This window comes from Neolamprologus multifasciatus, chromosome 4, assembly GCF_963576455.1.
Source record: "Neolamprologus multifasciatus chromosome 4, fNeoMul1.2, whole genome shotgun sequence".
Taxonomy (NCBI): domain Eukaryota; kingdom Metazoa; phylum Chordata; class Actinopteri; order Cichliformes; family Cichlidae; genus Neolamprologus; species Neolamprologus multifasciatus.
In genome coordinates this window covers 5,520,516-5,531,392 of record NC_140442.1, presented here as the reverse complement: position 1 = coordinate 5,531,392, position 10,877 = coordinate 5,520,516, and the positions used below count along the sequence as shown (strand labels likewise).

General features: G+C 40.0%; 1 protein-coding gene across 3 annotated transcripts; it reads right to left on the bottom strand.

Moving 5' to 3' along the window:
* Positions 1-721: 721 nt before the first annotated feature.
* On the bottom strand, positions 722-10,298 carry slc25a39 (solute carrier family 25 member 39). 3 transcript variants are annotated; one of them, XM_085155780.1, is made up of 13 exons: positions 10,072-10,296; positions 9,466-9,492; positions 7,649-7,754; positions 7,475-7,534; positions 7,295-7,345; positions 5,812-5,921; positions 5,647-5,714; positions 5,089-5,213; positions 4,819-4,992; positions 2,952-3,061; positions 2,190-2,271; positions 2,027-2,107; positions 722-1,946 (listed from the first exon to the last, which is right to left on the bottom strand). In XM_085155780.1, the coding sequence occupies exons 3-13, from the start codon at positions 7,743-7,745 to the stop codon at positions 1,828-1,830; spliced, it is 1,077 nt and encodes a 358-aa protein (XP_085011906.1). In that variant the 5' UTR covers positions 7,746-7,754; positions 9,466-9,492; positions 10,072-10,296; the 3' UTR covers positions 722-1,827. The 3 variants fall into 3 exon arrangements, with proteins under 3 accessions (XP_085011906.1, XP_085011908.1, XP_085011907.1); XM_085155782.1 differs by lacking the exon at positions 7,295-7,345 and having other exon boundaries at positions 10,072-10,298; XM_085155781.1 differs by lacking the exons at positions 9,466-9,492; positions 10,072-10,296 and adding an exon at positions 8,901-9,459.
* Positions 10,299-10,877: the final 579 nt, after the last annotated feature.

Below are 10,877 nucleotides of genomic sequence, written 5' to 3'. Positions count from 1 at the left end.
GGAAGATTAAAAGGACTTCTACTGACTGGCTAAGAGAAAACAGGAAGGCTGACAGGAAAGATCAAGTTGGGAAAGCTGCACGGCAGGATAGGCTAAGGAGATGGAAACGCACTAAAAAGTGAGGAGTGTCTTGAAAAGATGGAAAGAGTATTTCGGACGAGCTGATAAATGAAGAAAATGAGAGAAAGAAGACAGACGGAGGTGCCTGAGGAATGCCTGAGGAATGGAGATGAAGTTTACCATTGCTGGAGTGGGTGGAGCAGTCAAACAAAAGTGTAAGCGAAGGTTTACTAGATGGTTGTGAGAGCTGCTGTGATGGTTTGGAGATGGTGGCACTAATAAAATGTCAGGCAGCAGAGCAGAAGACTTTATGATTTTCATCAGCAGTGACCAGAATGAAGATTATAAATGAGTACATCAGAGGGGGAGCTCAAGTCAAATGGTTTGAGGTGCTTTGGACATTTACAGAGGAGGGATAGTAGATACTAGACAAAGGATCCTGAAAATGGAGCTGCCAGGAAAAGAATAAAACCTTGGAGGTTCATGGGAATATGAGGACATGCAGAGGACTGGTGTAACAGATGCTAGGGACAGGACAAGAGCATCCAGATAATCAGCCAAAGATTTCAAACTTTCTGTTTGGTGATTTAAAAGGAAAATTACTTTTATCCCAAATCAATGTGTGTGCCCATTGGGTAATCTAATAAATAGTGAGCCAACATAACTTAACGCATAAGTGAAATTTTATTAAATAGTGGTCATTTACCACTAGTCATAGGAAATAAGTCACTCATTGCATAAAGATGAAGCCACCTTCAGATTTCGCACATACAAAAAAGAAAACACACAAAGGACACACAATCACATTTAGCTTGCAATTTAAGGCAGAAATATTTTGTTTCATGACCCAGTGTTTTTGCTCGTTGCAGATAAGAAGTCCAAAACTTTTATGACCAGAGGAGATTTTCTCCTTTTTGTTATTGCTTTTTGTAACAAGTCTCCCAACATTTCTTGGTGACATCTGTGACTTTTTTGAAGTTTGCTGCAGTGGTTTTCACAGAAGATTATGTCACGTAATTGGAATAATTGTATTATTTATTCCAATAAGGCTTGCTTCAATTTAGCCAAACTAATGTAAGGTTATCCTTGAGAACTCACAGTATGGCTTTCTTCATTTACAAACATTTTTTTAAAAAGAAGCTTAAGTTGCTTTTTTATGATTTCATTTCACAGCACTTATTTTGCAAACGTAAGAGTGCTCCGAATCTATCCAGCATACGAACCATATCATTTACTCATCTACACAGCAGATAAATGTCAAAATTGTCATGCTTTACATTGACAGGAAGTCTTCAGGCCTGTAGACACCATGCAGTCTGTCACACAATCCAAAGTGCAGGAAAAGGAACATTTTCCTTTCACCCGATAAGGATGCAGTCATTAAGGTTTCCCTCCCCCACTGTCCTGGATAGCAGGTGAGCAGGTTCAGGGTCTTCACTGAGATTTACTCCCCATTTCCTCCGTTTCATTGGAAAAATGAGAGCACAATAAGACTACAATGATTTGGTACATGTTCCTTTACATAACCACTAAACAACGTTTCTATCTTTAAACTTTACTCCATTAATCACACAAAGTTTGTGGTCCCAGAAAATCTCTGCCTGGGATTCAGGCTCCTTATTGTGTCCAGGGATGCGGGGTAAGTGGTGAGGTGGGTGGATCTGCAAAAAAAGAGATCTCCACAAATGGGCTGACTCTTCAGACCTGTCCTGAATTAGTCTCTGCATGTTTTGCTGTGACAAACAACCAGCGGCACAGTGACAGCCTTCACAATGCCAGCTGCTCTCGATCAAGGTTCATCTTTTGGAAGAAGGCCTTTCCAAACTCATAGCTGCTTATCATAATAGCGCAGGCTGGGGCCACTTTGATCACCCTGGGCATGAAACCTGGGGAAAATAAACATGTTATTTTTAAGCAAAGCACACATTATACGTTTCAATTGGCATACAATCGGATAAATGTGTACCTGCAAAAAGGCCCCTGTAGCCCAACTTGGCCCGTATTTCCTTCATGATGTGCCAGGTGGATGACGTTCTCTTCACAGAAACTAGAGGGCATAAGAAGAACATCAGTATGTAAATTTCACACAACATAAGTGCCTACATCATGAATGTATGTCATGTGCAGACCTCCCAAAGTGTCCATCTCTCCCAGCTGGATCTGTCTGCGAGTCTTCACAACATCGAAGGGCAGCGTCAGGATTGCAGCGATCTAAACACAGCAGATGGAAAGAGTCATAAACTGTGCTATATGCAATATGACTAAGTGCCAGTTTAGTTCAGGGCTACACAGGAAACATTTACTCAGCAATGATTGGTTTACTGGGCAGTAAGAGCCATCACAAAAGGAGTTATTGAAGTTAGATACACATCTGCATGAATGTTTTACAGGCAGCAAAGTTCAACTTTTATTTTTATTCCCTTAAACAATGGATCTGTAGAGTTTCAGACTCTTAATGTTTCTGCACAAAGATCAGTCCATAAAGAAAAAACAATAGTGCAGTATTGCAGACATTAGTGCATGTTACATGGATTTCCACCATGATTAAAAGTTCTTTTTTCATGAATTGCAGTAGATGTTAGCTGCACTTGAAAGGAAACTATTATTCACAAGTCTGATTCCCCCAAGTTATCCAATGCAGTCTCTCAGGCTTTGGTATCAGGTGCTTTAGTGTTATAAAGTCATTCACATACATTTATGAGCACAGTAATCGCAGTAGGTGAGCAAAAGAAAGCACTGTTTTCCATAGCGGCACATTTTTTAAAGTTTATTATCATTTGGGTTCAAGCAGAAACTAACTCTGCTTCAGTGATATCAGTACAGGTGTCAGATATCCTAACATTTAACATGCTTAACAACTGTAACAAAGGGCAGGTGTGCAGAGTACTCACTGCTCCAGAAACAGCTCCTGCAGTAAAGCTGATAGAGAAGTTGGCCTGAGGAACTTCAGACTGTTCACAAAGCCGGGCCTTCACCATTTCATAGTTAAACCAGTACAAAGCTGCAAACACAGAGATTGGTAATTTGTTACTTTGGTCCACATTAGAGTCAAACTACTGTCTTTTCAGCTGCTCTTCTGTGGATTTATACATTTAGAAATTCTCTGAAATTAACCAACACTTAACTTTGACCAGTACGAGCTCCTCTTGGCTGCAAACTCAAAAGAAAGAACTCCAAACATCAGCAGCACGCTAGAGAATTTATGGAAGACAATCGCTCTCCGTGTCCCAATTACCAGGACAAAGAGCAGCATAAATTGACGTTTTTACTTCCTCCTTATCAAAATAGTTAAATGAAGTGGAAATTGAAACCTTACAGTCAATAAATACTGGTAAAGATAAAATCTATTCTGCAGCTCAAATGCGGTGCAGTAAAAATTAAGCACAATGCTACACCTATTTTGTTACCAAGGGCCCTCTATAAGATTTTCAAGGCGAAAAGGGTTCGAGGTTATTATGGGAGATTAACTAAATCGAGGGTCTAGGATAAATGTTCTCCTTGTCAAATCCGTGGAGCTAATTTATGATTTATGGCAGTGAGCTTCATAAGCTTATGGTTATGAGGCTTCTGGAAGAGTTTCATGGTTGACAACAAGGAAAGAGTCCTATTTTAACAAAAAGATGTCTGTTTAGAACAGACGGAAGGTATCAAATAACAATGCTGCAGGTGTGGTTAGACAAGTTTCTGTGGCGCACTGGTAGGGATGGGTATCCAAAACCAGTTCTTGTTAAGAACCGGTTCCCACTGTTTGCCATTTGGAATTGTTTGCCATTTTTGCAAACGATTCCCTTATCGATTCCAGTCGCCCCGAATGACGTTACCACGTGCGGAGCGTCATTTACCTGGCAGGAAACATGGTACCTAAGCAGCTCAAACGCTCAAAAGTTTGGTTATACTTTACGAGAACGGATGACAACAGGGCAACTTGCAATACTTGCAAAGTAGATATTTTGTTTAAGGGAGGAAACACTACGAATATGCAAAAGCATTTGCTCACAAAACACACGATGACCTTAAATGAATGTCGTGTTTGTAATTCTGCTCCGGACTCGTGAATCTCAACCCAGCAGCAGCGGTAACGTTTGCACGTCCTCTCCCGTTAATGCGGCAGGTAAATAATCAACTAACAGTGCATATTATGTTAGCGTGATCTGCCTTCTTACAAAACCTGCCATTACTGTGCATTTAGGTGACCATGATGAGAGAGACAGACAAAGTCTGGCTCAGATGCTGGCAGTTGTCGCTACAGTCTACCGGTAGCGTCTCCTTTCAGGCCAGGATAGACGAATGTCACCGAGCAGTGACTCAGTTTGTGGTAAAAGGTTTGCACCCATTTGCCACAGCAGATGCCCCGATTTTCGGTAAGTGAATGTGTTTAATTGTAGGCAGGGACATTACTGGATATTCTTGTGTAATTGCTACAGAATAATTTATGTTATACTTTGTTATTGCTACAGAAGAATATTTATTTTACATTTACAATTTTTTTTCCTGGGGACCCTGTGACACCCCATTGAAGAGCCGTAGGCTGTGGATCTCTTAAGATCTCACTGTTGGGTTTGTAAGGCCATGTTACTCCTAAATTTCTATCTTGTTCAAAGAGAAGATATAAAACAAAGTTCTAAGCTAATCGACCTTAGTGTTCTCGTTTTTAAAAATCAATAAGAGAATCGATAAAGAATCGGAATCGTGAAAATCTTATCAATACCCATCCCTACGCACTGGCATGATAAGCGTAATCAACATGATGTGTCTCACCTGAAAAGGGTACATCTCTGAGAACGGTGGGTCCCCAGCCCCTCCACAGGGACAGAAGTCCATTCTGGGCCACAGCAGAGCGGATACATGTCCGCAGCTCGCTGTAGGACAGCTGACGGGACTGCATCTTGGTCCTGACCAGTTCCAGTGGGCAAATCACTGTCACGGCTCCCACTGCAAAACAGACACAAAGGTTTCACTTAAAGAGCACTGTCAGTACTTTGCTGTGATTTCTGTGTGGGGAGCTTTTGTTTTATTCCATGCACTTACATCTGGCAAGACCCCCAGCAACAAGAGGGACATGACTGCCCTGAAGACCCACACCGAATCTCAGGAAGTCCCGCAACTGGTCGTAGCAGGTGAAGTAAATGACAGTGGCAGGTACTGCCATCACCCTGTTAACATAAACAAACAAAGGTTTCAAACAGAGGAACTGTACACTTTGTGCCATATCAATGGAAAGTTCTCATAATATTATAATAATATGCAAATTTTTTACTAGAATGAGACTGAGCTGTCAGATGTACTAAAATGCAGCTTTAGCGCAAGGAAGTACTTTATTAGACCAAGTTCTGCTATTTATTTTTGTTTTTTTAATTTATTCTCTTTTCTCCAAGACACTCCCGGTTTCCTTTTCTCTAAAACTCAGTGATATTTAATTCAGTTGAAGCTATGCACATTCAGTGCAATGCTCCAAATACTACACTCTTTCAAAATAAAACTGTACATACTTAAAGTTTAAGAAATTTAATTCTGAATTTAGGTCTCCTTACACTTCAGTTCTGTGTCTATTCTACGAGTACTGAAACTTTACCAGATGTTACTCACAAAGTTGGTGGTAGCCCGCTCCACAGAGACCGAAGACCTTCATGGCGAGTGATTTTCACAAATGCATCCTGTCGCACAAACAAAAAACAAAAAAAGAGAGCTTATATGATGTTAATTGTAAACCAATTGTAGGAAAAACAAAGCCACTAATGCATGACTACTCACAAGAGTCCCGCTGAACTGAGTCGGCTTTTTGTACCAGCTGGTGCAACTGGTTCTATTCTGACAGACGTAGATGTGATCCATCAGCCCATTACAATACAGGAAACACTTCCCTGTGAGGAGGAACATGAGGTGGTCAGAGGAAGAGAAAACCACACTCAGATTATTAGCTATTAACCCTTTAAGACCTACCATAGAACCAAGTCCGCCAGAGCTTATATTATATTTTTACATGCTGTGGAGACATTTTTGGGAGCATTTCAAGTTGCTATACATCAATACAACCATTACAACCTAAATTTTAATAATATGTCTGCATTAAGTGCATAGTAATTACATAAATTGCAAAAAAGTGCAATAAACTACAAAAAATTTTTTAAATCGTTTTTGTTTTTTTAACATATATTTCTAGTTAGAGAAATTTAAGAGGCTTATCCCTCAAAACTGTAAATACAAAAAAGTTGCACAAAATAGTTTCCTACCACAGGAAATTTATTTTGAGTGTCTTCATAGTTTTATTTTTGAAATACACCAATTTTTATACACTGCAGGAAAAACGAAAATAAATATTATAGTGCAAATTTGCAAAAAAGCAGCATATGCATCAAAATAAACTATTTCCAGCAGTGCAATATGAGTCCTAAGCATCCCAGAAACGACACAGAAAGTCATAAAGTCAGAGATAAGTTTTAAAAACACCAGTATAGGCTCATGAGGCTATATGGTAAAAAAAATAACTACATTTCCGCGAAAATGACGTCACTTCCGGTTTCGGGCAGGTAATGGCGGACATGCAAAAGTTCGCGCTGACGTCTATTCCACCGTAGGAAGTGTTATGAACAGCTGATCGGATCGGCAAAGCGTGTTTCTGGAATATTATGTTTTTGTTGCTGCAAGCGCTTTTTATGCAGTTTTTGCAAAGCTATATGTGGAAGGAAACTGTGACCGAGGACAAGCTGATGGCATAAGATGTAAGTACAACTCCTCCGGTTTCATATGCAAAAAAAATTATTGCGCTAGCTTACGTGGTTGCAGAGCTACCGGGATTTAAAAATAGTTACGCAAAACAGAGCGTGCCCGCTCCGACCGGTTTTAAAGGGTTAAAAAGACAAACAAACAAAAAACAACTATGATTAAAAAACAAAATTAGCACATCTCACAATAGCAATGTGAAGCTACAAGCGTTTCCTAAACTGAGTCACACCAGCCTTCACACAGGAGAGATATGTCATTAATAATATAGGCAAGAGCAATGGCTGCACAGCTGCTCTGTAAATAACATAGTCCTGTCCTTGCCTCTGCCTGTTTATTTAATGCCGATGACCGAGAAACCTTTCAAATAAAGTCTAAAAGAAAAACATGAATGTATTTACTTAAGGGGAACTTTCTGTTTTCACTACCAGAAGACATTTGTTTTTAAAGCACAAAACCAGGTATGCTAAGCTACATCCGATCGAGTGTTAGCAACGGCGGGGCAAATACTTACACTTGGAATGACGTGAGACACCATCCCACGGAGCAGAAAAAGACGCTGAAGCTATGAAACGAAGGACAGAGCACACACACAGGAGGTCAGGTTTAGTGGGGTTAATGTTAAGAGCAAAGCATCACAGTAAAACATGTTAAAAGCAAACTCAGTAAACCACAAAAGAACAAGAGGTCCTACCTTGGTGGAATGGTGTCTGCTGAGCCTGCAGCCTGATCTTCACAACGTCTAGTGGCGTGACTGCAAACACAAGAATGAATTTAGTTATCACAACCACACATGAGCTGATAAACAATTAACTGAGTGCCAATGCTAAGACACAGAGAACAACTCCAGCCTTTGTTTCTTTCTCACCAAACAGAGATGTGATGAGGGCTCCAGTGCCAGAGGCCAGCATCTGCTGCACTGGAGAGATCGCAGCCACGGGGCCACTGACGCCTCGCTCGCCCATCCTGCCAACCTGTCAAGACCAAGAGAAACAGCGTGTCACAACAAGGTTTCAATCACATTAATATTTAAAACCATAGCTTTAAAAAAAAATGCTCTCCACCCTTAAAAAAATTGTAGTGGTTCAAACATGGTCTTGCTCTACACTCACTCTATAAATGCTGAAATTTTAAAAATATACTCAAACTAATTGATCAATTATCAGCAGCAGTTTGAGATTAATTTAATAGTTGTTATTCATTAACCTGTCTAATCCTTGCAGTTCTGGAGTCAAGAATAGTGTAGTTATGTTGTAATACCCATCTTGAAAAATAAACTACAACTAAAAGTTTTCAGACAATAAAAACTTGGGTCAAAAAGCTAAAAAAGCAAATCTAAATGTGAAATTTAAAAGTATAATTACACATGTGTGAGAATGTAAACTGAGATAACACGAGGTGTATATTAACTAAACTTGACAGAGCTGCCTTACCATTTTACACAACACTATCTCCCTATTATGTAAAACTGTAAGGAAGGAGTGTCAGTGACTCAAAGGATCAGTAACCACACACTGAGTTTGCAGTTGGATCAGTATCCGCTTAGATCACAATTCCTAGTGTGTGACTCCTGCTCCTGAGAGCCTTCAAATTACTGTCACTAAAACCCTTTTTAAAAGTCTTTTCAAGTTTCACAGACTTTGTATTCATCTCCATGCATTACGAAGAGTTAAACTGTCATATAATGCTCAGAATTCACTCTGAGAAGCTTGAATTTAAGGAAATTAAGAAATATAAACCAGACAAAACTGGAAGCCAGGTTTTTTTTTGGCTTATTTATATGATGATAAAAAGAAACAACTTAAAGGAAGTGGAACATCTGGAGGAGGAAAAGCACTGTTATTGACAGTATTTCAGTTCATTGTTAAGACCCCGTTCATCATTTCTATTTGACACACATTTAAGTGCAAAAAAAGCAAGTATGTGAGTAGGAAGGGTGAGTCTACAGTAGGTGGAGTTGTTAAAGCATTATGATAACTTATCTATAACACGCATGCCTCGCCTTCTTGCCCACTCCTAAATGATGGAGCATGTTGCAGAAAAAAAAAAAACCCAGACAACTTTGTTTAAACAAAATAAAGTTAAAGAAAACATGCACTTCACTGTGAAAACTTCCTTACTGTGTAGTTGACCTCTGCTTCCTTGGCTGAACTTTATTATAGTTTAGAGTGACAAGAATAGCCCTCAGTCTTGGTCTTCCCAATAAGCTTCTTTGTCTGGCCAAGTCTCCTTCCACCAAGTGTCCACAACACACATGCAGCTCAACAGCTCCTTCTCCCTCTTTAATCTCTCTTACACAATGCTGCATGGATAATTGTCACGTCTGACGCCAGATAAACATTTCACATGTGCTGACAGAACATGAGAAACTGCAGATTACATGCTTCTCTGCAAACAAAACAAAACAAAAAAAACTGCTGCACAACACAGCGGATGCACGAAGACATCGCGTGCTGGGACATTGTGTTCTTTTCCTCACTTAAGTTAGCTGACTTTGGTTGTAATCAAATTAAAACATCTGAAGTCCAGATAGATAAGAGGAGGAACAGCTGCCTTTCATGATGATTAAATGTGATCACAATCACTGAAGCAAACCTATCTGAAATGTGCTGTCAGCCACCTGCGTTTCACTGCACATTATCTGAGTCACTAGCTAGCTAGCTGTTTACAAGCGACGTTTCTCACCTCTGCTTTAGCTATGAGCGTTGCCGGTGTCGTGCCAAACTAGGTATCCCCGACAGAATTTGTTTCCCCTGCGTCGGAAGCACACGCTGGACTGTCCAAATCACGGACAAATAGTATCCCACATTGTTGATTTTTAGTTTACAAACACTTCTTATAATGACTAACTACTCCTGACATTTTTGAGATGTTAGCTCTTTATACAACGAAGTTATAGTGGGATACAAATAATATCAGGCTGACCCTGCCACAATATGTTCCCCCTGTGTAAATCACGGACAAACAGTATCCCACATTGCTGATTTTTTGTTCACAAACACTTCTTATTATGACGCATTACTCCTGAAACTTTGGAGGATTTAGCTCTTTATATAGTAAAGTTACAGGAGAATAAAAATAGTTATCAGCCAAAATGTTAATGGTTTATTAAAATAATCCCACCTGACACCCGTGAGCAATAAATATATAATTTTCTGTTGTAACCCTCAAACTGAATGGTAATGTAACGATACAAATTTTTCACAAAATGAAAACATCAGTACTTCTTGCGTGCTCCCAGCACAGGGGAAACAAATTCTGTCGGGGATACCTACTTTGGCACAACACCGGGAAACACACAGGTGTCTTCACCCATATCAGTTAAGAGCTACACCATTCTGCCGTGCTTCGTCTGATTGTTCGGGTGCTCCACCGTGGATAACCCGTAAACATCTTATTGGAGGCAGCTTAGCTCGCTTTACAGTGCAGGTTACAAGCTGTGCACGTCGACTTCATAATCATGAACGCGCAGTCATGGGCGTATCATAACCGCAGGCTTGTGCGCATGATTTGTAGATCCGGACTGATCAGGAATGGACTCGCTTGGGCCCGCCCCCCGCTGTCGCTACCGTTGCTTTGGCGCCACCCAGTGTTGCCAACTTAGCGACTTTGTCGCTATATTTAGCGAGTTTTCAGACCCCCTAGCGACTTTTTTTCTAAAAAAAAAAGTCGCTAAAAAAGTCGTGAAAGCCCATATTGCTTTTACTCTCATCCAGCAGCGGGTGCTGTAACGCAGTCAGTTCTTCTTTTACTCTTTTACTCTTATGCTGTTTTGTGGATCACAAGGTTTAAAACTACTTATAAACTCACACACACAAAGTAACTCCACCAGAGTGCCTATTTCGAGTCACTTTTGTCGGTCCAAGCCCGGGTAAAGGAGCAGGGTTGGAATTGTGACATTAAAAAAAACAATAATTGCTAAAAGAAATTTAATTTGTAGTTCTAAATAAACTCTAAATGCATTTAGGACGTTTTTTACTCACTTTATGTCTCTTCCACGATGTTATTTCTCTCTCCAACAACGTAGGTTACAATTACATTAGCATGACCAATTATGCAAATTAGGTGATGACGTCATTTAGCGACTTCTAGCGACT